The 27,575-nt window shown below is 45.1% G+C and overlaps 1 protein-coding gene across 1 annotated transcript; it reads left to right on the forward strand.

The window, feature by feature from the left end:
• TMEM260 (transmembrane protein 260) lies at positions 1 to 26,741 on the forward strand. The gene is made up of 16 exons (XM_072337639.1): positions 1 to 133; positions 3,200 to 3,231; positions 4,055 to 4,206; positions 14,476 to 14,653; positions 15,628 to 15,741; positions 17,729 to 17,908; positions 19,154 to 19,194; positions 19,376 to 19,459; positions 19,850 to 19,967; positions 20,547 to 20,719; positions 21,357 to 21,528; positions 22,272 to 22,420; positions 23,427 to 23,603; positions 24,169 to 24,222; positions 24,537 to 24,627; positions 26,124 to 26,741. The coding sequence occupies exons 1-16, from the start codon at positions 16 to 18 to the stop codon at positions 26,394 to 26,396; spliced, it is 2,106 nt and encodes a 701-aa protein (XP_072193740.1). The 5' UTR covers positions 1 to 15; the 3' UTR covers positions 26,397 to 26,741.
• Positions 26,742 to 27,575: the final 834 nt, after the last annotated feature.

Here is a 27,575-nt window from a genome sequence, read left to right on the forward strand (position 1 = left end):
CGGAAGCGGCCGCACATGGGCGCTGGGAGCGGGAGTGATGCGGCTGTGGCGGCCGCTGCCGGGGCGGTGGGTGCTGCTGTTGCGGCCGTGTATGCGGGCACGCTGCCGCCCGGCCTGCCCGGCGGGGACGCGGGTAACGTACCCAGCACCCGCTATGGGGCAGGGACCGGGGCTGGGGGGCTGCGCTTGGGGCCGGGTCGGGGGGGGCGGCCTTGGGGTGGTGGCACAGGGGGGAGGTCCGAGCTGTGTGGTTGCTGTCACCCCCATAGGGATGTTTGCCCTGGTGCATCGCAGGCATTCTGTATGGGTGCGTGCTCCGTAGAGACTGTTGCATTACTGCCTCACAATAGTGTCTCTTGCCATATAGACGCCTATAGGGTCCTGTGTATCGCAGTTGTCCTGTAAGGGTCATTGATCTTAGGCTGGAAGAGACCTTAAAGTTGGTTCCATACTGTATAGGGGCTGATTGTATTGTAGGAGTGCTGTAGTGTACTCCAGTTATCCAGAAGGATTGCTCACCCTGTAGGGGTTGGTGTGTTACTGCTCATCCTGTAGGGATGCTCATCCTGTAGGGATGCTCATCCTGTAGGGATGCTCATCCTATTGAGGCTGTTGCACTGCTGACACCCCAGGGGGATGCTCATCCTATAGAGGCTGTTGCATTGCTGTCAACCCATAGGGATACTTATCCTATAGAGGCTGTTGCACTGCTGTCACCCCCGAACACGCTGTCACGCTCATCCTGTGGACTCTGTTGCTTACAGTCCCCTGTTACAGTGCTGCTAACCAACAGGGCTTGGGGCCTTGCAGCCATCCTACAGGGATTCATCTTTGAGGCTCAGCACATCATAGCCACCTCTTGGGCTTCATCAGCTCCATGGGATCCAATTGCCCTGCAGTGCTCAGAAATCTCTGCCTTTGCCCTTCTGGGAATGCAGCTGTCTGACAGTTTGTGTCTTGCTTTACTGACCTGAGCAGAAGGAAGAAGGTTCCCTTGTTGGCTTCTGCAGTTGTGTGAATTTAGTGTCATTTTGTGTTTAAAAGCATCCAGCTTCTATATGTGTCTGTGGTTGTGATTGGGATGTTTTAGGTAATGGTACCGAATGGTTAAGGTTGGAAAAGACCACTAAGATCTTTTAGTCCAACCATCCTAGATGACCTCATCCCAGCTGCCTATTTGGGCTTTTCCCCGCAAACAGCCACACCACCATGTGCTAATACGGCTTTTTGGGGTTATTCCCTTCATTTCTCATGGAGAACAGCCTACTGCAGCCCTGACTGTGGTCTCTGGGAGCTCTCTGTGGTGTTGCTCGAAGCACTGAACTCGATGGGCTCACAGCCTGTGCCATTGAAATCGCTGAAGCTACTTGTGTGAGTAAAGAGGTGCTTAAGGATTTGCTGTATCTGCTTTCAGGCAGGGAGCCTATTCTTATTCTTTTTAAGTGATCCGTATATTTCTAATTGTTCCTGAAGCTTGCAGTAATCCCGGAGTGTAAAAGGCAGTAGATATTTTCATTGGCAGCTTTCTTGTGTTACTTAGCGTTACAATAAAGAAACAAGAGAATGAGTTTTAGAGCTCACTGGGATACATCCACAGATGTTAAAACTGCTTACAAAAGGGATCAAATAAACTCAAGCACAAAAAGAAGTTTCGTTCTGATGTTTCAGACACTGGTTCCAACTCTTGCTGGAGATAAGTCAGTTTTCAGATGTGTTTAGGCCCACTATGTGACCACCTTTACTTGGGTTGGGACCTTTGCTGGGTTTGTGGCTGTGCTGCTTGTATGCGTGGTGCAAACTAACATCAGCATAACACATGGAAGCTCAGTGAGTGCAGTTTCAGGTTGGATATGAGGAAATACTTCTCAATAAGAGTGGTCCAACTATCAACCCACCTCCACCTTGCCCACTGCCCATGTCCCTCAGTGCCACATCTCCACAGTTCTTAACATCTCCAGGGATGATGTTGACCCCACCGCTCCCTGGGTAGCTGTGCCACTGCATCACTGCTTGTTTGGAGAAGAAATTCATCCTATATCACCCTTTATTTTGCATTTCTGCCATCCAGCGATGGGGTGAAGCTGCCTCAAACTTGGCACTTCCAAGACAGTAGTAAGATGAGGCTCTGTTTCCATAAACGGCAGTTTCTCTTTGGCATAGCTGGGATAGCAAATGTTGTGTGATGGTTCAATGAAATAGCATAGAAATGGTATAGAATCACATGGAAATGATACAGGGACAGCCCTACCCATGGCAGGGGGTTGGAACTGGATGATCTCTAAGGCCTCTTCCAACCCGAGCCTATGATATTTCATAGAGTCATTTAGAAACAATATCATATAGAAACATCACATAGAAATATCATAGAATGGCACGAAATTATCATAGAAACACATAGAAGATCACAGAATCAATGCCTCAAGTGCCGTAATATTTAATTTTGTTGCCTTGTTGTTGAGCTCACTGAGCTTGAATGTGCTCATGTGCACAGGCTGGATTTAATGCACGCAGTTCCACAGCACTGCAGCTCCGAGTGCTCTAAAAATGCCAAGGATTCTCTGCTGCTGTGTGCTTCTGTGACAGTCATTCATCCCAGCATCGAGTACAAATGAAATGCAAAATCTTGGTGCTGTTGTGTAACAGGAGCAGGAGCTGAGCGCATCACCCTGACAGGTAAAGGGCTGCTTGCAAAGCTGCAGGGATTGCTTTAACACCAAGGCTGCAGATTTGCAAGCAGAGCGATTGCATTTAACCCCCTTTAAAATATGAGCTGTGTGTTCCTCTGCTTGCTTGTTGCAGTCGGTTGTTTTTTCTTAATGAGAAACACCCAGTTTGTTAGGAGGCGTCGCAACGGAAGCGCAGAGAGTCGTCGAATCAATGGGTTTTACATTAAAAACACACTGATGCGTGCAGGTGTCTGCAACCGGGATGTCTGAGGCCGTGCTGTAACAGAGCTCACCTCTGCTTTCCCTTATCTGTTCATAAAAGTCGTGCGGAAACATACAAAAGATATTTTGTGCCATGACATCAGAGGGAGAAAATATTCTTAGAAAATTTCATGCTGTTAAATCTCCACAGATTTACAGTTTTATCCAGTCAAATTAATGCAAAACCCCAATGCAAGCATTTGGATTTTGAAAACTTTGGAGGAGTGTCATTTCCTAATAGTAATTATTGGTTTTACATTATTTTTTCACAGGGGAGCTGATCACAGCCGCATATGAGCTTGGAGTAAGTATTAGTTTTATTGTTTAATCAATGCTCTCATTAACAGTTTTAGGAATTAAGGAAGTTTAATTAAGCATGGAGTAAAGTAGATTAATTTATTTTCAAACCACAGTTTTTACTAACTTATAAGTACAGCACGCGACAATTTACTTCAAGTTTTAAATCCAATTAAACTAAATTATAAAGCAAAGGCTTTACTGTATATACAGTAGCTGGCTTATTATCAACCCAAATTTTGTATAAGCTGGGGAGAATAAAATAAATCGGGTTAACAATTTTAATAAGTTTTATTATTTAATAAACTTTATTATGGTGCATGATCCCTTTAGGCAAGACCTTAGGACTGTCAGCGCGGTGGTAATCCGATAGCAGTGTGGTCTTTCAACTTGCTACCCAATAAAATAGTTGAGAATCCGTGTGGGTTTTTTTTTAAATAATAATAATAATAATAATAAAAACCCAGCCTTTTGAATGACCCTAATATACTGTGAACCCAAACAACAAGCAGTTTAAGGCGCGATAATGCGACGTGTCACCTCTTTTCTCCGTTGCTCATTATCGCGGGTGACGCCTGCCGCCAAATCCACTAAGGGGGAAAATATTTGCGGAGTGAAAAATTGGCACCAAACCTAAAAGCATTCAGCGGGAGGAAAAACAGCTGGGATGCCGGGGGGGGTACCGGGATGCTGGGGTACTGGGATGCCAGGGAACAGGGATACCTGGGTACCGGGATGCTGGGATGCGGTGCTGGGATCGGGATGCTGGGATGCGGTGCTGGGATCGGGATGCTGCAGTCGTCTTGCTGAGCCCATCCCTCTGTCTGCAGGTCGCCCACCCGCCTGGCTACCCGCTGTTCACGCTGCTGGCCGGGCTGGCCATGAGGTTGCTGCCCGGCGGGGCCGCTGCGGGCCGTGTCAACCTGCTGTGTGCTGTGCTGGGAGCTGCAGCAGCCGCCCTGCTCTTCTACACCGTGCTCAGGTACGGGGCTGAGCCCCCCCACCCCCCGACCGGCAGCGCCTGGCTGGGATTAGTTCCTTGGGTGAAAGGAGCAGCGGTTTAATCTGAATTTGACCTTCTTTCTTGCACAAAAGCTTCTTCTCTATATATTTTCTTTTTTGAAATAGTAATAGTAACGATCAGAAAAAAGTATGCCCTTTCCCTTGACAAAGAGGTGACAGGCTGTTGGGGCTCATTATCGCAAATCAGCAAGCGCTCTAACTAAGCAGAACTAATGAAGTTTGTCGTTCTTGGAAGATGCAGATGGTCCGTTTGAATTAACGAGATGAGCTTCACCTGTGGCTAAAGCAAGAGCTGGGTTTAATCACAGCTCCCAGCAGAGGCAGGTACCTGTGTCTCCTGTCCACGGCACCATCCCTACACCCCACACCCTGCCCATGGGAGGTATGCTGTCCTGGGCTGCGCCCCGACAGCCTTTGATGTGTGAGTTCTCCCTGCACTTAACCTCCGCCTGACCCAGATTGGAGAGGATTACTGCAACCCCGACAAACAATTTCTAATGTTCTTTGATGGGGAAAATAGGGCACGCTTCTAGGCTGTGGATGGCAGTGAAATCTGAAGTGGTATCAGGGCTGGGGATGCAGTCCTCGAGGAAAAAATGGGGTGCTTTGATTTTTTTGAGCAAAGCTGTTTTCTAACTCAGCTCACAGCCCCCTACCACCCCCAGGAAGCCTCAGTATGAAAGCAGAGATAAATGGGTCCGGATCCTATGCAGCTCCAAAACGTGGGTGGGAGCAAGAAGTGCCCGTGGTTGTGTGCGGGTGCACCTTTCTCTGCTGAAGGAGCTGCTGTGCTGCGTCTTACGGAGTAGGATTGATTTTAGTGTTGGGTCAGATGTGTGGTTGAGTCAGTGCTTTTTAATGTAGCATCCTGCATCGTAATGTGTGTTTAGTGAGGGGTTGCCCTCCCATGTGAGCCCACTTTCTAATTATATTAAGAAGTCCTGTGTGGAACTGCTCAGTATTTTCAATCATAGATTATTGTACGTTAGAAGGGACCTGTAAGGATCACCAAGTCTGAATCCTTCCAGCATTGAATTCTGCTTTGTATATTTTTAATTCCGTTCCAATTACGGTAGAGATCTGCCCTGCTTTACAGTTCTAACTCGAACGTGACTGTTCCCAAAATGCCCCTTTTGTGTGTACGAAGGGATGCTGTCTTCGCTTCGGAGATGCGGGAATGCAAAGGGGCAACAATGAGCAAAGTTTGGGGATTCCCTTTCTCCTTCTAGAGGTTTTAATGTTGTTGTTGTTTAATTGGGATTGGAAGGGGTTGTGTCTGTCAAACATGAAACTCGCATCGAGGAACGGAAAACCTGGAAGTGGGAGATGGTGGAAACTATCGAGGCTTGTGGAAAATTATTTCGTGGCTGTAAAGCAGTGTGTGACAGAATCAATTATTCAGCCTCGCGGTGATTGATTTTTGTAAGGTGTTGTGGGTCACTTTTATTTACAAATTACAATGTTGTGGTTTTCCCTGCAAGCACCTTAAAATCGATTATTATTATTATTTTTTGAAGTAAAAAAAGAAAGTTCTCCCTCTCTTGCCACCTGCTTAAACCAAACAGAATTCTTTCCGAAAGCGTTTTGCTTGGCACCGTCTGCTCCAGAGCCTCTGATATCTGTTTTGTTTTGAACCGGGATTGTGTGTCTTCACAAAAGCTTTAAACCAGGCTATCAAATCCTGCTGCATTTTTGTGTTTTAATTAAAATTGAGCTGACGGGGTGACCCCTGAAAGCCCTTCGGTACCAGAGGAAAAGCGAGCGGCCGCTCCTTCTGCCGCGCGAACGCTGGGGACGTTAATATGAAAATATGTAGATGTTAGGAATACAAATAATTGATGAAGTACACATCCTTTGGGAGCAGCACGGTTCAAGTGGCAAATCTCTCTCGTCAAACAATAGACACCCTTCAGAAAGGAGGAAGCCATCTCTATGGTAATGGGGCTCACAGTGCCCTATTGATTGAGTGGAAGAAGACATTATACAATGTCACTTGGGCTGTTACAATTTCATTTGTCGTCTGACCTGAACTTAACCTCTAAAACCTTTCTTTTCTCCCCGCCAACCCACCAGCTTGGCATGGTGCAGTTTGCCATCGCGCGAGGCTGGGAGGGGATCGCTCTGCATTTCCCAGCCCCTGCCTTTAGTACAACTATTCCTTGTAGATCGCTCTCTTCTTTTTGTCAGAGAGGCATTTCCCGACTTTATCCAACACCGGGTCGGGGTAATTTATTTTCCTGCTTAACACAAGGGTTATGATTTGGCATTATTTAGGGCGCCACAGTGCGTGTGGGATTAGGACCAAACCGTGCTCGGTCCGTTCATAATTTAACCAGATTTCTCCTCTCCCAGGTGCTCGCTGGCGGGATGCTCTGCAGGGTGATAGGAAGCGGCTCAGCCTTCTGATTGATTCATTGCTAAACGCAGAGCTGTGCTTCTCCCAACAAAGTTGCGTTGGACCGCACGAATGCAAAAAGCCCTTTTGTCAGTAATCCAGACTATCGCTGAATGAGCGTTTTGCTCCTTTGAATTACTTATCAAATATGTTTTTCCCCTCCGCGCAAGTCTTAAGGAATCGCTTGTAATTATCGTAAAATGGCATTTACAAAGAGTTTTCTCAGACTGCTCGTAACTGATGCAAATAATTCATCTTTGCTTTGAAAGACGGGGGAGCAGCATTATGTTTTTAGGACGCGGCGAGTGCGACTCCACGATTGTTTCCTTGAACAAATATTTATTTGTTTTACTGTGGGAGGCAAAGCATAGCAAGTTGACAAAGTAAACCAATTATGTTCTTATAATATGATTGCCGAAGTGTAATTTTCTGCACAGATGATGCGTTCTTTGCATTCTCTGTTATGAATAGAAATGGTGCTCTTTTCCTTGCTCTAAGTGCATTTTTCCTACCTTCCAATAGTGTGGCTGTTTTGCTCTGTGCAGACATACAAAGCTGAACTATTGCAGATGCAGTCGCAGGGTAGAAGGTGTTGGACAGGACTTCTTGCATTCTTGTTACACATCAGCATTTGAAAAGGAGGAAAATGTTGCACAGAGATGAGCAGCTTACTTCTCTTCAGCTGCTGTTCTGCGTATTGCATTAAATTTGTGACTTCTGTTTATGCATATTAGGAGAATATTATACCTATATATATATATGGAGTTTTATATGCTTAACAAAAAAGTATATATGGATTTCTATTTATGCATATAGGAATATATATATGTGCACGCATCTATATGTATATAAATAGACATATGTATCCCTCACCACTCTGCCAAGCAACAAGCCGTAGCTGTACATGAAAGCTGGAGCCCACTGTTTTCCCCATGCTGACAGTGAGGGCTGATGGTGATGTGCACAGGCTATGGTAGAGGTGTTCTTGACTTACTGTCCCGACCCCTTTGATATTCCTTGCCCCAGTGATGCTCCTGTGGGAAGAACTCATTGATGGGCAAGGTGTGTGGGAGGATGTGATTTATTCTTGCGGATGCTCATGGCTAAAGGGAGGAAAAACAGAGCCTGGAAGCCTCCTAGAATTGAGAGGTGCTCAAAAAAATATGCTTAATGCATGTATTGAGCGGAGAGATGCTCTGCGTCCTTTGGGTATGCAAAGTGATGGGAGTTCCCAGCAGCCTGACCCTTATTTTGGGCAGGGTATAAGAGCATCCTCACTGTATGGGATGCGGCTTCCGGGAGGGGGTTTTGGATGCAGATTGAGGGAGAAGAACGTGCTCCAGCAGTCATCGCTGCCCCGTTGACTGTAGGCATGAGAAAAGGAAAACGCCGAGCTTCACAGAGTGAGAAATCATTTATTAGGGCACACTGGGATTTTCCAGATTACAGATTATTTTAGATTATTATTGCTATTGTAGCCAAATGCAGGTTCAGAAACACACGTAACGAGTAGTTACTAAGTTTTAGGACGAAGTGAAGAATGGAGGCTACTTCAGTGTTGATTTGCTTTTAGGAGACTACCCACCGTGACCTCCGACTAATTGATCATCTATGTCTTTTTTTTCCCCTATGCAGCCATAATAAAGCGGCATTGAGTTTGCTGTGAAGACGTGAACAAATCTGTTCATTTGCATTCGGCTCTGAAGTACGCACATTAGGCTGAAATAACTGCTTCGTTTGGAAGGGGGGATAGAAAAAGCAGGGCAAAAACTCTCTTTTTCCCCCCCTCCTTTTTTTTTTTAAGACTGAAGAGTCTTTTCTGACAGCTAGTCAGAGTTAGAATTAGTTCAAGGAAATGTTAATAATGCACTGCCTGGCTTAATCCCTTTGATATCACCAGGTATCCTCCTGTTCATGGGTTAATTGCTTTAAAAGCGGAGGCAATATTCTGAGCGGTGGGCCGCTTCACCTTTTCACAGCTGTTACCATTGAGTGACAACTAAATCCCATGTGTAAGATGAGGAAGAGCTCAATCTCCAATTGGGAGAAAATTTATGTAAACCGCAATCCCTTCAGAATGTGCGGAAGTCACAGACTTTCTTGATTTACTCTGCTTTTCCCAGAAAGCTCTATTGTTCACTTCCCTAAGTCCCATCAACCCTTTGTAGCAGAATATCACAGCGGCAGCAGATAGCTTGAAATATATAAATGCTATCATAGCTCTGATTAATAGCGGCGCTTATGAGTCAAGTCTGATAACAGAGCAGCTCTCCACTCAATTTCAGATACCGCTAATGGAATCTGTCTCCTGCAATTGTAATGTGAGAAGGCCTAATTTGCCATGGAGCTTGGAGCTGTCACCAGCCGGGGATTGCGGGGTCAGATGGGAGCTGCCAGGTTTGTGCCCCGCAGCTTGTATCTCGCGCTTTGAATAGCACAGCCCCCTGCCTGCCAGGGAGCTGATAGCCCGCCGGGGGGTTTATGCCACCCCGCACAATAGCAGAGGGCTGCATGGGCTGACTTGGTAATTGTGAAGCCAGCTCCAGTATTTTATTTTTTAATTTTTTTTTATTTTTTTTTTAATTTTTTTTTAATTTTTTTTTTTTCCATTGGATTCTTCTTGCCGCAGCTACCGCGGCTGCATAATTTCTAATAAGGGGTTTTAACAAATGTCAGATTAGGAAAAGTTTCTGCAATTACAGGGTGGAAAAAAAAAGAAAAAAAGAAAAAAAAAAACTTATAAAACATTCAAATTGCTAAAGCCGGTTCCTACCGAGAGTTTTTTCTTTTTCTCTTCCTTTTTTTTTTTGGCTGCTGGAAGCAGACACCATTTATTCTGAGCGCCCGGGATCAAGCATACCTATTTTCTAAGGATTTTTGAGTTTGTGAATCAAGCCTAACTAATGCTCCCTTTCTGCTTACAAAGACACAGGGAGAGAAGTTCCCTCCTGGCTTGGGTGGCTGGAAGTGCAGTTTTTACTCGACTTATTAGAAAGTTGCAATTTTAGGGCATTTCTAGGGCATTTCCTAGAGCAGCACAGCTCTAATGGGTTTTATTGGCCTGTCGGGAGCTGCTCAGCCCCACGAGCTGCCCTGGGATGGCTCGGTGTGGTAGCACTCAATTGCCAGACTCTTTGGGAAGAGGCAGCTGCTGTCCTGCCCAACCTTTGGATGGGTACCTCTTGCATGTGCTGGTAGTGTTTGAGGCCCCTTGTTGCTCATGGTGTCTTGGGGCCATCCTACAGGAGAAGCTCAGTGTGACCCTACAGAGCTGCAGTGGTGGTGGCTTCACCGCAAGCCTCCCATCCCATAGAGCCTGTGTAAGAGGATGTGGGCAGGACCACCTTCCTTAGCCCAAATTCTTCCTGCATCAGTACTCCTCAGCCAGTTCTGACAGTCCCTTCTTTTCATTTGTGATGTTCCTGCCTCTTTGCATGCTTTTTATTATTATCATCTCCTTGTGGCCATGAGGACTCCATCAGGATTGGCGAACCGAGCTGGGTTCTGTGCTGCCTTATCCTCCAGTGCTGGGATTGGAGGCTGCAGGCATAGCTCAAGTGGCTCTTGAGCATGAGGTCCTTAAGGAAGAATAAAATCTGGGTTGCTATTCCCTGTAGTACCTGTGCCGGCTCTTCAGGGCTGAGAGCAGGAGAAACCAGCTTTTGTCTGTTGAGTGTTTGTGACAGGCAGACCCAGAGGGACTGGCGTTTGGGGGGATGATTGTCAACACTTTGGTCCTAAATTCATGTTTGATTTTTATTTGTTTTCTCCTTAAAAATTAGTTGTTCTGATTAGAACGGACACTTAGAATAAGGCTGTTGAGTCTTCTCAGTCCCGTTCTCCTTTGGCTTCCCTTTAGCAGGAAGAAAAGAAAATGGGGAAATAAAATGCATTCGGTGATGGAGATGGTTAAAAGCAAGAGAGTTGTTCCTTATACCCAAGAGTGTTTAAAAAGAAAAATCGACACAGATCTGCTACCCTCTAAACTTTGGGAGGAAACAGAAGGCAGAAATAATCAGCTTATTTTAGTAGATAGGTGTTCCCAGTGTTTAATACATTAGCTTCAAATATAAAATGTGGTTTGATTAGCTGACTTTTCTTAAGAAGCCAGTGCACTGAAGATTGCATTGAACTAAAACATTCCAGTTAAGTTCCAATTCCCGTACCCATATAGCTTTACCCAAATCGTTTAATAGCTTCTTGCAAATGACTAAATACAGGCATTTCAGGCATTAATTTTTAAATCAACAGCAAAAATGCTAAGTTGTTTGTTCGCTGAGCATAGGTAGAACCTATACTCTTGGCTTAAGAGATATTTTACCAAACTTAGGACAGAGGCTGAATGTTAAACTGCCTGTTGACACGTCTTAGCAATTACCCACAGATGGAAAGCCTTGCAAAGACACATTTAAACATCCAATCTGAATTTTCCTTGCTGTTTTAATATGAAAACCTGCAGCCCCAATACTCCTGACCAAAGGTAGTCAGTGTTGCTCATGTCATTGGAGTTGAAACCCAGGTACGTGTTCTAATGTTCTTGCTCCTGAAACCTAAATATATTTTTAGTCTTTGATGTTTAAGGATGCCACAGGAAAATACTTCTCACAAAGGACTGTGTGGATTCTTCTTTGCTCACTGTTTCTGCCCCTCGTAGCACATTATCGGGTGGTGGGAGTTTCTGCCCATGTTCATAAGGTTCCAGTTAGGCTGAGTTCCTGAGCTTTTGCTGTAGTTATATCTCCTTCATCTCTTATGTTCAACTTATTCCACGCCATAATGTGACTTACTCATTAAAATACCATTTGTGTCTCTCTTTAAAGGAGTTGTTGCCTGCAACATGTTGTCACCAACAGCATCTTCACTTGTAGATTGCAGTCCTGCTTTGCAAATCCTTTCATCCTCTTAGTTTCATGCTTCGGGAAACTTAGTTTCATGCTTTCATGCTTCTTAGTTTCATGACCTCCAGTCCAGTCTCCATCCTTTTGCTCTTCCAGTTCTTCCTTTCTCTATTTTAGTCTTATCTTTGTGCTTCTCCCACTACCAGGTACATAGGAATCCTCATGTGGGTCACGTTAGCTCAGCCACAAGGCAGGTTTCATTGCATTTGGGGCCAGCATTGTGTGGTATAGCTGTGTGAGATTCATTTCTGCTGGTGCTGCTTTGCTCCATCACCTGTTGTCTTGAATAGAGGTGCTGTCTTATTTTCTGACAGTTAGGTTTTGATTGGAAATACCTGATATTATCACTTCCAATTCTCAGGGTGTTTCCTTCTGAATTATCAGTTGTAAATGAATCATAGAATCCTAGCATGGCCTGGGTTGCAAAGGCCCACAGTGCTCATCCAGTTCCAACCCCCTGCTGTGTGCAGGGTCACCAACCAGCAGCAGGGATGGGGCATCCACAGCCTCCTTGGGCAACCTGTTCCAGTGTGTCACCACCCTCTGGATGAAAAACAAGTTCTTACAGAGAGAACTTAGCAGGAAGCTTTTCCTGAGAGTTCAGTGGAAATGAAAGATGATGTCAGCTCTTCTTCCTAAAAGCCTATGGGTTGTGCCAGAGTTGGATTCTGAACCTGCACTACTTGGGGGCTGGGAGATGAGTAGAGGTGTCCCCTGCCCACATAGCTGGGATAAGGCTTTTAAGCTTTGAGTTGAGTAACTTTTCCATAAGCCTTGTTTCATAAAACTTGAAGTGTAGGTTTGAGACTTTTTATCAGGGGATGGGAGTTCTTTAATCTCATTTGAACTCTACTATGATGCTCTTTTCTAGGGAAGATGAAGAAAACTGGTCAATGATTGAGAAGATTGCCTAAAAATCTGCTCCTCTTTCTCACAGTGTTTGAGAAAGTTGTTTTATCTTTTCTACTGTGTTTCCCTGCAAGAATTTCAAGTGGATTTACAGCCCTATTTCTTTATAAGTTTTTGCTGGTTAAGGGAAAGTCTGTCATGTCAGGCTGGCTTGGTAGGAAGATCAATGGAGCAGCGCTGATGCCTCTGAAAACCTCTATGTGGTAGCGTGACTTGAAACTTCATATTAATGCTCTTGGATAACCTGTAATAATTGACACATTTAGTTACTAGTGAGCATGCATCCAATTTATTGAAGATTTCAAGATGGAATTCTGTGCCAAAGAACACTTAAATAGCAATTTCTTCATCACAGTATAGTCGTAATGTGGCTTTTATTTTGCTGAGTGCCATGGGTACTGAATGACAGCTTCTTGTGCTGAATGCTCAGACCAGAGTAGAGCTCTGTGAAGTTCACGCACTGGTAGTGTCCTGTATTGTCCTGCAGTTGCAGATCTTTACAAAGAAGATAAATGAATTCTACTTTGCAGATATCTTTGGGGCAACCACAGGCCATCCAGCATGTCCCATGTTAGGAGGAGAAGTGAAGGTCAGATCTTTCCACTTTCTTATCCTAATCATCTTATCCCCATAGATGCCACCTCTCATTTTTAATGATATACATCTCCCAGTTTTAACTGCGTGAGTCCTCTGACATCTACAGAAGTGTGTCAACTTTTCAGCCTGCTGGAAGAGCTTAGATTGTTTTGGGAAAGTGGAAGAAATTTATGATGGAGGAGGGAGTGCTTTCTCAGAATCCCTTTTGTCCCTTTTTGCAAGGGCTGTAGGTTTTGTTTGCTTATCTCCATTTACCTCAGTTACGTTCTCCAAGGAACTCTATAAGCTACTCTTACATGGATGCCCCATCTATGATGGGGAGAACGAACCATGTGGGGACATTGCTGTGGTTACAGTAGGGGATATGGTCAGTGTTCAGGTACTGATGATCAAGCTGATGATTCAGCTTGAGGAAGAGGTTGATTAGCATATACTACTTTTGTTTTAAACCCACTGGGAATATTATATCTAAATGGAAATATGCATACCTGGGGTGGGATTAGAAAAATACCTGTCTGTAAAGAGCTTGAGATTTACTAGAAAGCAGCTTTAACCATAGTCATGGCTATTAGTCCTTGGATGAGACATGGCTGAGCTGGTTGTGCTACCCTCCATCCCATTCTCCTGGTTGACTTCCTATGGGACAGACCTCCCAAACAGCCAAGCTTCCAAAGAGCTCAAAGACCAGAACCCATAGTGCAACCAGCAGAGTGGGTGCAATGGGATTCCTGGTCTAAATCCAACCTCTGGTTTCCCCAAGCTGCCTGCAACATCCAGCTCATTTGGGAACAAGAGCTGAAGTCCCATCTAGCTGAAGGTGGCACCCACTGTCCCCTCTCCCTGACTCCAGTAGGTACCTCTCCATCCCAGGGCTATGGATGCTGCAATCCCTTCCCATCCCTGAGACAGTCCAACCTGCCCTAGGAAAGCTCTGCTAATGCTGTCCATCACCAATAGCTCTAATCCACTCTTTATGCGGGGCCTCAATGAACTTAAGGCTGCACCACTGCTCATGTGTCCTCCAGCACAGAGCATCCCGTTAGAGGCATGACTCTCTGGCTCAGCATACCATGACCTGCTGTGTGATTGCTCATCAAGGTTTTGGAACTGAATTGAATACCAGGAGTTTTTGTGGTGTTTGTGGAGAAAAAGCCAGCTTGGCTCACCAGCCGTTCAGTATTTGGTGCCTTGCAAATACATGGGGTGGGTAAGGTGTGCTATTCCTAATTGCAATCCACTGCAAAGAAATTATTAGGGACACATTAACCATATAATGTTCTGGAAGGATGCTGGTTGGCAGTCATAATTTCAGCTGCTATAGTGTTTTAAAAAAAAAAAAATAATAATAATAAAAAAGGACAATAAAGTAGGCTTTTTTTTTTTTTTTTTTCTGTTGGAAAAGAAGATTTCATGTTATCTGTGTTTGCAGGCTTTCTGGCTCATATGCTGGAGGAATCCTTGCTGCGGGGGTGTTTTCATTTTCTCGTCTAACATGGCAGTGGTCCATCACGGCGGAGGTTTTTAGCTTAAACAATCTGTTTGTGGGGCTGCTTATGGCTCTTACCGTGCATTTTGAGGAAGCATCCACTGCAAAAGAGAGATCAAAGGTAAAACATCTCAAGCAGTTTTATTATTATTATTATTGTTATTATTATTTTCAATTAGTTATGATGAGTCTGTTTAATTTCCTATTCATTTAGTCCCGATTCAGTTTTGTTTAAGTAAGAAAAGGCAGATTTTGGGGCTGGGCTCAGTGATGTTGATCATCTGGAAGTTGCTGAACGTTTCGAAACCTGTTCACTTTGCTGAAGGGTTTTGTTGGGACGTGCTGGATGGGCTTTTTTTTTTTGTTGCTTTACACGTAGAGGATAGAAATGGAAAAAGCGAAATCATTTCCATCTAAATGTTTTAGCACAAAGTTTAATTTTCTGCATCAAAGACTCAATGTAGGCTGTGAGCGTTCAAGGTTTTGTTGGTAGAACTGTTATTTTTCCCAAGGGTAAATAGATACGTCTTACAGGAAAATTCATCTAGTCAGAAACCCACGTTTCTAATGAAAAACAGAAACAGACATTTTTTCAGTCAGTTCTGTGCAGTTCAGTGTATACTCTTTTGAAATGAAAAGTGCCCCTGAAATAATGCTGTTATTAAACACAGAGATGTTTCATGCTATATTTACTACTTTGGCAACAGGCCGGGTGGTTGGATGGTTTTCACTCACCAGCCTTGTTCTTTCTACTTTACTTTACCTGAACATCTGATCTCTCCTCTCACTGACTTGCCTACTCCTATAAATTGCGTGAATAAAAGGACTTTTGTTGGGCTAACCTAGAACTTCAGGAGCCCACAGTAGTAGTTTACTCAGCTTTGCGAGTTATCACATAACATGTTTTGCCACTGGCTAAAGAGGCCTTGGAGTGCTTGGAGTTCACCAAAGAACTTTGAAGGTGTCCCGAGTCCTACAGGGCAGCTCTGAAGACCACAAAGATTTGTTGTGAAGTTATAGCAGGTTTTCCTTTGACGAAGCAACATTACTGAAGAGTAATTATGAGGTATTTCATGTTTGTTTTTTCCCTTTCAGGTCGCCAAACTTGGTGCCTTTTGCTGCGGCCTCAGTTTGTGCAATCAGCACACGATAGTGCTCTACATTGCTTGTATTGTACCTTGGGTTCTCTTCCTGCTCTTCAGAAAGACGGTGCGTATTTTGCTGACTCGCGGCTGTTTGAGCTTTCTTTAAAGCACTGTTTTATGATCGGAGATGAGTTTCTCAGTGTTGATTCCCTGGTGGTAGCAAATGAAAGCTGCGTTGACTTGTTGTCCATCATTGTGTGACCGCTGTCAGCAAAGACACAAAGAATTAGCAGCCCAGCGTAAGGGTGCTGCAGGTGCTGGTCTTGTGGTGTTCTCTTCAGCATGTCTCTGGGATGTGCCAAGCTTGGTGGCCTCCAGCTCTGACCCTGCTAGGACTGGAGTCCTGCAAGAGGCCCTCTTGGAGAGGGTCCAGAGGAGCGGCATGAGGATGATCTGGTGGCTGGAGCACCTTTCCTATGAAGACAGGCTAAAGGAGTTGGGCTTGTTTAGCCTTGAAAAGGCTGCAGGGAGAACAAACTGAGGCTTTCTACTATTTAAAGGGAGTTTATAAGCGTGAGGGAAATCAACTTTTTATGCGGGTAGGTAGTGACAGGATAAGGGAGAATGGTTTTAAACTAAAGGAAAGGAGATTTAGGTTGGATGTCAGGGGGATTTCTTTACAGAGAGAATGGTGAGCTGCTGCAACAGGCTGCACAGAGAGGCTGTGGATGCCCCGTCCCTGGAGGACTTTAAGGCCAGGTTAGATGAGGTCCTGGGCAATTTGATCTAGTACTTGGTTTAGCAGCTGGCAGCCTTGCCTGTGGCAGAGGGGTTGATGATCCTTGAGGTCCCTTCCAACCCAAGCCATGATTCTATGAACTCTCAGATGAGGCACTTTCTACCATGAGATGACAACTGGGCAGGTTTGTACTGGGATGCACCTGCCTGTATTTCTGCACCCTCAGCCTGGCATATCAGGTGTGGTTCTGCACAGTGGCATAGCTTATAGCTAAGCCTAGAGTGAAGAGTGTGAACAGCAGGAGATAAGATGCAGTTCAGACAAGCTTGATGCAAAAGTCCAGTGCTTCAAGCAAAAGCCCTGCAGACTTCCTATGTCCTTTAACAAAGCGATGGTTCCTGCAGTGTATTTTTCTTCTTTAAACATAGTTGTTTTTTTAACCAGGGAGGTGCACAGAGCTCTGTGATTTCCAGCAGGGCGAATGCTGTTGCAATGCAGTGTTCCTGGGAAATAACTTAGCCCAGGAAAGCATGCTGCAGAAAGCCACCTAGTAAAGAGATATTTGATCACAAACAGCGCCTTCCAGTTAAAAATTAATCTAAAATATAACCACTCTTCTAAAGAGATTTTGGCCACCAACTTTATCAGGCTGCTTTCTCTGCTCCGTAGGTCGTTGCTCTGAATGCTGAATGGTGTCTATTCCACATAACCCCAAATTCTGAGCAAGTGTTTGATTGACAGGACAGTGGCTAATGATAAAGCAAGCGTGCAATATTCTAGGGTGGGATTTTCCAAAGCACTTAAAGGAGTTAGGCACAGAAGTCCCTTTGAAAGTCTTGTCTTCCTGACCCCTTAGGCAATCTTGAAAATCCCAACCCAAAAGTTGGCCTATCCAATTTAGCCAGTGTAATCACGATAAAGTAAATGGCAAAACTGACTCCTGATGATGGTGATGATGTGTGTAGTTGTACTAGAGCAGCATTTTTTTTTTGCCAGATGGAATACCAGCCAACTCTTAATCGCTGCAAAGTGGGTTATCTCAGCCTTGCAGTGCTTCAGCCATCTATGCATGTCATGCCATGATTTAAATGTGAAAGATGCAATGAGTATGATACTCATGAGTCCTAGCTAATATTATTTGCTTCACTTAAATTTCACCCTGCCATGCAAAGGAGATCAGTTTGATGCAGTTTCCTAGTAATCCACAAAATCGTAAGGTTTAACATAGCATTTTGTAGGGACTTACTATAAATTGAGAGATCAGCTCTGTGTAAATATATTTGATGTTTTTTTTTCTTTATCTGTTCTTGAAGTTCCAGCACGATTAAACTAAAATAAACATTGTTATGCAATATGACATATTTTGGTGCAGGAATTGTCCCTAGGCCATTTGCTGAAGTTGGGTTTATGCTTCTTGGCTGGTTTGCTGCCTTATCTCTATCTGCCGGCTTCGTCCTACCTCAATCGAGCCCGTTGGACATGGGGAGACCAGACGACTTTTCGAGGATTTTTGACCCACTTTCTCAGGGAGGAATATGGGACATTCAATCTGGTAAATAAAGATCATTTTCTACGTGGCTTTCTTTGGAGTGACGTGGTAGCAGAACCTTTGTGTTCGTGGTGTTAAATAGCTCGGAGGTGAAAAAATTGGACATTTCTTTTAAAGAACAATTCTCTGATTTCAACCTTTGGATCGGTCAGATTTTCTGGGTATGGGTTAGATGGCTGGGAAGGGAAGACCTGATTCTCTTTGCCCTTAAAGAATGAGCTGTATTATTTACTGGGGGCTGTCCAGGTGTCTCATATTTACAAGAAAGAGATTCCTCTAACTTGCATCTCAGTAATGTTGCATTGAAGTGAATGGGTGAATGGGAACCTCGGAATCCCTTGCTCTGAATTATTCTGTCTGCTTTGTGCTCTTGCAAAGAGAGGAAGATACGATGCGACTGTTTATTGAGTGTAGGATTTGCATTGTTCTGCTTCAGTCCCAACTTAGATGTTCGGCTCTGGCCACTGAAGGAGAGCAATGCCCAGCACCCCTACTTTCCATCCTGACTCAGAGATTTCAATGCAGATGGCTGAGAATATGAGGGTGGGCAGTGATAGGACAAGGGGGAATGGTTTGAAACTGAGACAGGGGAGGTTCAGGTTGGATCTTAGGAAGAAATTTTTCCCCCAGAGGGTCGTGATGCACTGGAACAGGTTGCCCAAGGAGGCTGTGGATGCCCCATCCCTGCAGGCATTCAAGGCCAGGCTGGATGTGGCTCTGGGCAGCCTGGGCTGCTGGTTGGCAACCCTACACATAGCATTGGGTTGGAACTGGATGAGCACTGTGGTCCTTTTCAACCCAGGCCATTCTACGATTCTAGGATTGTTCTTGGATGTCTTCTCCAAACAGGCAAGGAAGCAGAAATTGAGGCCCACACGGTGCTCCCAGGATATGGGGGATGTCCCAGGTCATGCAGATATAGTGGAGCTCACAGCTAGGCCATATGATGTTCTCTGGTCACAGAGTAATGAGTTGGGTTCATCTGGGTGGTGAACGACGCACCATTTGCAAAATGTAAAACAAAAAAACTGGAGGAAAATTTTGCAGTGAAGGTTCAAGTCTGTCTTTGCTGTCTTTGCTGTCTTTGGTTCTGCTTAAGCAATTCCTGTTCCCTGTGATCACTGTGGTATAATTTGAAGTAGCTCTAGAGCAGCCCTTTACACTCAGGGCTCTGCAGGCAGAAAGCAGAAAGTCTTTTCCCCAATCAGTGTGTGGGTTTCTCATGACTTTTCTTTCTTTTTAATCCAGGCCAAGTCTGAGACTGGATCCAGTATGAGAGAGATGTTGATGTGAGTAAAATCACGACCATTCCACTGCTGGGGATTCAAAATCCTGGCTTGTTCCTGTTTCTCATAGACTCAGCCCCATCAGAACAGGGCTGTTATGCCATACAGCTGCCCTGTTTTCTTGCTGCACTGAGTGCAGGTACTGAGTTGAGGGTCATGCAGACATGCACTGGTTTCCCCACAGCTTCCAGCTAGAGCAGATGAGATCGGAGCTGTCTCTTCCTGTCCTCGCCCTGGCACTCATGGCCTGTTTCAGCACAGCACTGCCGTAAGTTGGAGAGGAATATTTGCCCCCACCTGCATTTCCTTACTGGCCAAGCATGAGCTTTAGGTGCTTTCTCTGCCTTGTGCCACAGGGAGCTATTCTGCTTCCTTGAGCAGAGATTTCAGCTGTTATCCTGTATTACTGACAAAGAGCAAAACAGCCCTGCACCTGATTACCCCATGACTCTGTAGATGCCTTAAAAAGCTTGAGATCCAGATGGCTGCATGCTCTAAAAAGCAAAAGTTTCATAAATTGCAAAAGTAAAGAAAGACCCACCAGCTCCTGGCATTAAATGCATTCAGATATGCACAGAGACAGCTGTCGTCATGCACATGTAACTTTTTCCTACTTTTGAGCGTGCCACTATAGTGCTGTGTTTGTTTTTTTTTATAGGATAAAGCAACAGAAATCACCCGTGATTTGTCTCTTCATTGGAATGCTCTGTGTTTATTCACTCTTCTTCGCCTGGAGAGCAAATTTGGATGTTACAAAGCCTCTGTTTCTGGGAGTGGTAAGTTTCACTCTGAAAATTGCTCTGGGGTGTTGGTTTTTGGAAGCAGCCTCATCCGTGCTTCATTGGCTGTAGGGTCCCTTGCAAATCAAGAGCAGGTGGTTGTCTTGGAGATGCACAGGGTGCAAACACACAGCTACATTTTCTGTTCCCTTTTAGCTGGGGAAGCATAAATATGTTTTCTGGGTATTTAGATAGATTATGTGTGTTTAAGAGGAAGAATTAGGAGGAAGTTTTTCCCCCAGAGGGTGGTGACGCACTGGAACAGGTTGCCCAAGGAGGCTGTGGATGCCCCATCCCTGCAGGCATTCAAGGCCAGGCTGGATGTGGCTCTGGGCAGCCTGGGCTGCTGGTTGGTGACCCTGCACACAGCAGGGTGTTGAAAGCAGATGATCAGTGTAGTCCTTTTCAACCCAGGCCATTCTATGAATAAAGGGAAGAAACTTCTCATTTTCTTATCGCTGCCTGCTCTTCAATTGTGAGCTTTTCAGCTGGGAGACTGTCCCACTCCAAAAGTGTAGACTTGCGTCCCAAGGAAGCATTGCCACATCAGCTGGCATTTGCCACCTTGTGTCCTAGGTGGAGCGGTTCTGGATGCAGAGCAATGTGGCTGTGGCAGTGCTGGCAGGGCTGGGACTGTCTGCTCTTGTGTCCCTCGGAGGTGCTGTGCTGCAGGGCAGTCGGGTGTTGCCATGGCTGGAGTGGCTTTCTGCTGGGGCTCTCGTCACTGCTCAACTTTGGGCCAACTATAGGTAAGACATCCTCTTGGTCATCACCTTCACCTTCCCCATGCTTTGCTTCAAGTTTCCTGGTACCCGGTAACTTTTTCTTAGTTTTCTTTCTTTTTTTAATTACATCTTGTGATGTAGATCTTCCTTATTCCATAACCACAATGAGAACTCTGCAGTGGGTTAGGTAAAAATCAACATAGTAGTAGGGCTGCTCAGGTGGAGCTCACAGGCTCCATAGACAGAAATCCTTGCTTTGCACACCCACTGGCTCAACTAAATTAAAAGTGTTCAAAGGGTAGGAAGGGTTTCAAATACTTACAGTGTTCTGGCACTTCCATTTTATTCCATTAATAAATCTTTAGGTTTAACCCATGAAGAAAAATCAGCTAAAAAGGATCAGGATTAAGATGAATGCATGCACTGTGTGTGTGTTCTTCTGTGAAACTGTAGTGGTATGTAGTGGTTCTAGCTTCTGGGGAACAGTAGTCTAAAGGCTTCAAGTTTGTATCTTCTAAGTGGAGATGATGCTTTTCAGCCAGATCTGACCAAGGGGAAAGACCTCACCACCGGATGCCTATTGCATAAAATTGTTCTAAAGATGGGCAAAACCATGCAAGTGCCTGGCTTTGAGATGTTCTTTTTCATCTGTTTTCTTAAGCGATTGTGATCAGAGTAACAATGACATTGTTGATAAGTTTGCAAGAAACCTGCTGTCCTCTATGCCAATGGGTGCAGTGATTTTGCTAAGAGGAGACTTACCTGGGAACGCCCTTCGCTACCAGCATTATGTTGAAGGAGTGAGGCCAGATATCACATTAGTGGACCAAGAGGTAGGTTCAGAAGGTGATGCTGAAGGAGGCGACATGGCAGATATCCAGTTGTTGTACAGGGCTGATGTTTACTTCCTTACTGAGGAAGCTTCATCCTTTCTATGTTCAGTAAATTGCATGTTGGGAGCAGTTTGGAGGGCTGAGGGTCAGCCAGCACCCCTTGGGCAATGGGGCTTTCAGCTTTTTCACTAGGGCTCTGCCATGTTGAGGCTCATTTCTTGAGGTCTCCTGTGTTACTTTGGTCCAGCAAAGGTGCTTGTGGAGACTTCTCTCTTGTTTTTAATTTAAATGGAGATGCTGTGTCCCCTGGGGTTGTGGTTGTGCTTTTTTTTCCCCTGAGTAATGGAAAGAGGAGAATCCTCTTTGCAGAAAGGGACAGCTGTACTTTTACGAGCACATAATCCTTGCAATTGGCTTTCCAACAGGGGACTGTGATTTTTGGTGAAGCCTTCACCCAATGCCTCGTGTCTAACCCAAGCTCTCTTGTGTCTCCTCACAGCTGTAGCTATTTTGTGTTTCCATAGAGCTTTCCTCAGTGGCAATGACTGCATTCCTCCAAGTAGAAGCCACTGGTGGTCTGATCTGATGGCCCAGTCCTCCTGGGTCATTGCTGAGACGAGAGGAAACCCTTACTTGAATAAATGGCATCATGATTCACACAGAAGGCATTTCTACAGCTGCTGGTTTGAAACGGATGGAAACTGTGCTCCTTGTTTTAATTACGATAATGTTTTTGGTGATAGATGATGACTTATGAATGGTATTTACCCAAGCTGGCAAAGCATTTACCTGGTGTTCATTTTCCTGGGAACCGGTGGAACCCTGTGGAAGGAATATTACCCGACGGGACGCTCGCTTTTAATCTCCACCATTTCCTCAAAGCAAACAAACAGTAAGCGTTTCTTTCATATGTAACAGCTTCCCTAAAATCTTCAGCCTTTTTCCTCTTGAAATTGTTTATGGAACAGCTTGGTGCTGCATCCAAAAGACCAATTTTCTCTACTGACTTCCTCCCCAGTGGTGAGATTATTTTTGCAATTAAAGCAAATATCTGCGCGGAAGTAACTCCATCCAGATATAATGTTGTTCAGCGCTGTTGAACAATACTATATCTGGCTGAACAAGGTGTAATAATTCTCGTTGTTTTGAGGTACGTTCGGATTTTAGGAAGGAAAAATAAGGTTTGTTTGTTTTTTTTTCCCCTTTTGCTGACACAATTCATCACACACACAAAAAAAAGGAACATTCCTGTGCACTCAAAATGATGATGGTTGGAGAGTAAATTGCTGCAGCTTCTCCTTCATGAGCATTGTGGCCAAGTGATTAGCATAGAATGAATGTATTCCAGGAATAATCATCATATAAAAATAGCTTAGTAAGAGTGGAGAAAGGATTAGATACTCCCATGAATAAGAATAGCATCTGCATTTAGACTAGCTGGGGTGAGTGTGGGGAGGCAGACAAGCAGGGCCAGGTGCCATTGGGACGAAGTGGGCTTCTCCTGCTTTGACATGGGTGTAAGGTGTGACACAGAGAGGACCTCTCCCCTCGAGGTCCCTCCTGCTCTGGTGCATGAGGTGTGTAGTACCATGGGGGCATTTGTCTGCAGAGCTGTTCAGCAAACTGCCCCAGAGACGTGCATGCACCAATGGGAGATGCTCTGGGTGGGTACCCATGCTTTAGAAAGTAATAGAATCATAGAGTTGTTTGAGTTGGAAGGTACTCTTAAAGGTCATCTGGTTCAGCTCCCCTGCACTGAACAGGGACATGTACAGCTGTGCTGCTTGAGACCTGTCTGCTGCACTAACATGGGTTGGGTGGGCAGCTCAAGCACGTGGGATTGCCCAGGGCCTGTGACATGGCTTCACCATTCCTCTCTCTGTTCCTTTTTTTGGCAGTAAAGAAGTGTTTGTCTGCATAGGTCTTCATGAAGGGGACTCAACCTGGAGGAGGAGTTACTCACTTTGGCCATGGGGTACCTGTGAAAAGTTGGTTCCTTCTGACACTGTCTTTGACCCAGAAGAGTGGATTCGTCTGACAAGAAATCTCTATAACTGGACTGAAGAATATGGGAGGTACGAGGCAGAGGCACAGCTCTGTTCCTTCTTGCTTGCTATTCCTCATGACCACATCCATTGCAGTGTTAGAGAAATTAAACGTGGGCTTTAATCTAATACTTTGTGTTTTGGAACACACGATCGCTCTGCATGTGTTGGGTCTGGGTTTTTTTTTTTGCTACTGTTAAAAATAAAGAGGACATTTCTGTCAGGTCCAATTCTGATCCTAAAACTTGACTGGGAGCTCAAAACCATTGAGGACATGGGACACCCAAAGCTTTAAATGTTGTAGGCTGAGCTATGATGGGATGGTAAAAATGGTCTCTCTCTTTGTGGATAGTTGGGATGCTGTGAAACACCTGATATAAACACCAGAGGCTCCTCCTGTGCAGGGAGAGGAATAAAGTTTTATGAATGACTGAGGATCAGCTGAATTCCCTGCTGTCAGAGCCATAGGCTTCATGACAGGTTTTCTGCTGCCTGGGAGGTCTGTCACTGCTTGGGTTAGAAGGGATGATTGTGCAGGGAGAAAAACACAGTGACATGGATCTGATGGCTGAATTTTGTTTTAATTCCCATTTAGTTTCAAGCCCTCTTCCTGGGAAGCTGTCGCCAATGAGGAGATGTGGCAAGCCAGGTGATGCTCTTTTGCTCCTCAGTGCGTGGAAATCCACACCAAAGCAGGCAGCCTGATATTGCATGGCCTTATTGGATCTTCATGTGCCAAACTTCAGAAGGAAAGCAATGGTTTCATTCACCTAAAGGTTCTGCTCAAAGCATCTTGAAGAACAGGGGGTAGTTTGGGCATACGGTGGAAAGAAATCTGTATCACTGGTGACTTGAAAAAATCTTGTTGACTGTCTCATACACGTTGAAGACGTGATCAGGGGATGTGAGCTGGTTATGTTTAGCAGTTGGCTATGATGTGTTTTTTTTCTCTTGTTCTCCTAGGATGAAAACGGCTTTCTTTATATTTGGCCTCGCAGAAACTGCCAGTGTGCCTGCAGAAATGAAATCACAGCTGTACACGTTGGCATACACTGTAAGTCATATATTTGTTACAAATACTGTCTGCAGTCTCCATCCTTTCTTTTTTTTTCTATAATTCTTTTGACCACATGGAAATATCACAGTGTATCTAGATAGGCTGTCCTGTAATCTGCATTCTCTCTCATTCATCCAAATCAGTAGCATAGCAGATTCAGAGAGATTTGTTCAGGGATTTTATCCATTCCTGCTTGCCCTCTTGGTCACGGAGGATGCCAAAAGCTAACCAGTCAACACCCTCCTTTTGCTATAATTATGTTGTCTGTGCTGGGCTCCGAACCCGTGCCAAGAGATTGCTTGTCCTAACGTCCCCTCTATGCACTTGTCCTCCCTGTCATTACACAGTCTTGCATCTGAGCCAGCAAGTGTAAAATCCGACAGTCTTCTCACTGCAAATTAATTCTGCTGCATTTCACAGCAGAGAATGACACACGTAAGCTGGTGTAGGTATCTCAATAAATACTGCACTGCCAGAGATGCCAGCAGATGCACGAAACGATCAGTGTGTGTCAGCAGAGAGGAGATGTTTTATATCCCAGCAAACAGTCTGTAAATTGCTTCCTTTAAAATTTTGCCCATTTCTCTGTTGTTTTTGCTGTTCTGTTCTGCGAAGTTCCCATACATGATGTTAAGCTTATCAATATTGCTGCTTAGCAAACCCTCCTATGCAGACTCTTCTGCTGTGAGGAAAGGTTGAGGGAATTGGGCTTGTTGAGCTCGGAGAAGAGAAGGCTCCGGGGAGACCTCATTGTGGCCTTCCAGTGCTTAAAGGGAGCATTTAAACAGGAGGGGGAATGACTGTTTATGAGGGTGGGCAGTGATAGGACAAGGGGGAATGGTTTTAATCTGAGAAGGGGAGGTTTAAGATGGATCTTAGGAGGAAGTTTTTCCCCCAGAGGGTGGTGATGCACTGGAACAGGTTGTCCAAGGAGGCTGTGGATGCCCCATCCCTGCAGGCATTCAAGGCCAGGCTGGATGTGGCTCTGGGCAGCCTGGGCTGCTGGTTGGTGACCCTGCACACAGCAGGGGGTTGGGACTGGACAAGGCCTGTGGGCCTTTGCAACCCAGGCCATGCTGTGATTCTATTATTCTATGATTCAAACTACAAAAGTCCTGTTGAAGATGTCTCGATCTCCTGAAACACTGAGTCAGTGTTTTCCCAAGCACAACAGGGAAATTCCTCTTTGCCCAGCCTGGTTCCATCTTAAGGAAGGGCATAATGTGCTCTGGGGTTATCTCAATCGTCCGTAATGTTTCTAAACAAACAGCTGCTGCACAAAATCCTTGGATTTTGGATTCACACTACCACAAATCACATCGTAAACATAGAGTGAGTTTCAGAACTGCTCTGACTCTGGATGATGTAGACATCTAAGTAAGCATCTGTTCCTTTACGGACAGTTCTGAAGCGCTGTTAAGAGCTGTTGGTCCCCTTTGTTTGCTTAATTTGTCCCCTTTTTTTTTCTTTTCTTTTTTTTTGCCATTTAACAGTCGTACAAAGAAATTGTCAGCTCTCATCCACATCACCCAGTGAACTGGCACAAAAACTACGCGATAGCCTGCGAGAGGATGTTGCGTCTCCATCGGGTGGGTGAGGACCCCGAGGCGTTGCTCTCCGAAACCGTTAAACATTTCCTCCTCTACACCCAGAAAGCAGAGGATGATCCCCAGCAGCAGGATATTCTACAGGCCGTGAAGCACCTCCAGAAGGAGCTGCAGGGGCTGAGAGAAATGAAAGCTGAGCTGAAGCGACAAGCTGGATAGTGCCTGTTCCACTGCGCTCCTTCTGAGGTGCTGAGGTTTTTGAGGTCCAGAGCTTTGAGTTGGTCATGGACAATGTGAGAATGCTGGTAAAAGGTGACCAAAAGAGCTCTGCAGGAACGCACAGTTGTTTGGTATCTGATTGCTGTTGCCACATGAACGGTTTGTGTGTGAAGAAAGCTCGTCACAAAATAAAGTGCGGTGTTTCGAGAAGAGTTTCGTCCTAAAGGCAGCACTGTGAAAATCATTTACTTTTGTTTTTGGAGGCATCATCGTTTATAGATGCAAAAATTCATGTTTTGCCCTTAAACATTGCTGCTGTTGTTGAGCGAAGATTTTTACTACATTTTTCCTGAGACTGTGTGTCTGTGTGTTTCTACAGTCACGGGGCAGCATGGGTAGGTGGGTTTCTATCAGGACAAGCGTGCAGGATGGAACCCTTGCAGGTGCATGACTGTGTGCTGTTTCAGATGCTGTTTCTTTGGTGCTGCCAAAATGACCCCTGGGAACAAATGCGCTGGTGTGGCGTGGTGGTGTTGGGTGGAGACAAAGCCAGCTCTCTGCAGGGAGGGCTGTTTTCATTGCACTGGGATTTTATGCTGTGATAGACTTCATTGCACTGCTTTTCCTATAGCAAGTAATTTCTATTTTTCTTCACAGACCAGCGTGACTGTATGCAGCAACATGGCATCTCCTGTGCTGTATGAGTCTGGGTAGGGAGGCTGAGGTGTTCTCCTGCAGAACTTGGTGTGTAGTTTGAGTGCCAGGTATGCTGTGCTGTGCACACCTATAGGTGCAGATTTAGGCTTGGGTACTTGCTAAACTTAGTAGATCCCTTTAAGAGAAGATGAATTTTCTGTTGGTCCCTCTAACTCATTGTGGGAAAACTTGTTCACTTTCATTGAGTGCTGTATGCATACAGATCAAACTGCTCTTTGGGATTCTTCCATTTTTCTTTGGTTTTCTCCCTTTTATTCTGATTATTTCTTTTTCACAGTGTGATTCCCATAGCGATTCTCCCCTGTCCATCTATGAACAATTCTTGTCATAGAGTCAGAGAATGGTCTGGGTTGCAAAGGCCCACAGTGCTCATCCAGTTCCAACCCCCTGCTGTGTGCAGGGTTGCCAACCAGCAGCCCAGGCTGCCCAGAGCCACATCCAGCCTGGCCTTGAATGCCTGCA

This window comes from Excalfactoria chinensis, chromosome 5, assembly GCF_039878825.1.
Source record: "Excalfactoria chinensis isolate bCotChi1 chromosome 5, bCotChi1.hap2, whole genome shotgun sequence".
In the NCBI taxonomy this organism is placed as follows: Eukaryota; Metazoa; Chordata; class Aves; order Galliformes; family Phasianidae; genus Excalfactoria; species Excalfactoria chinensis.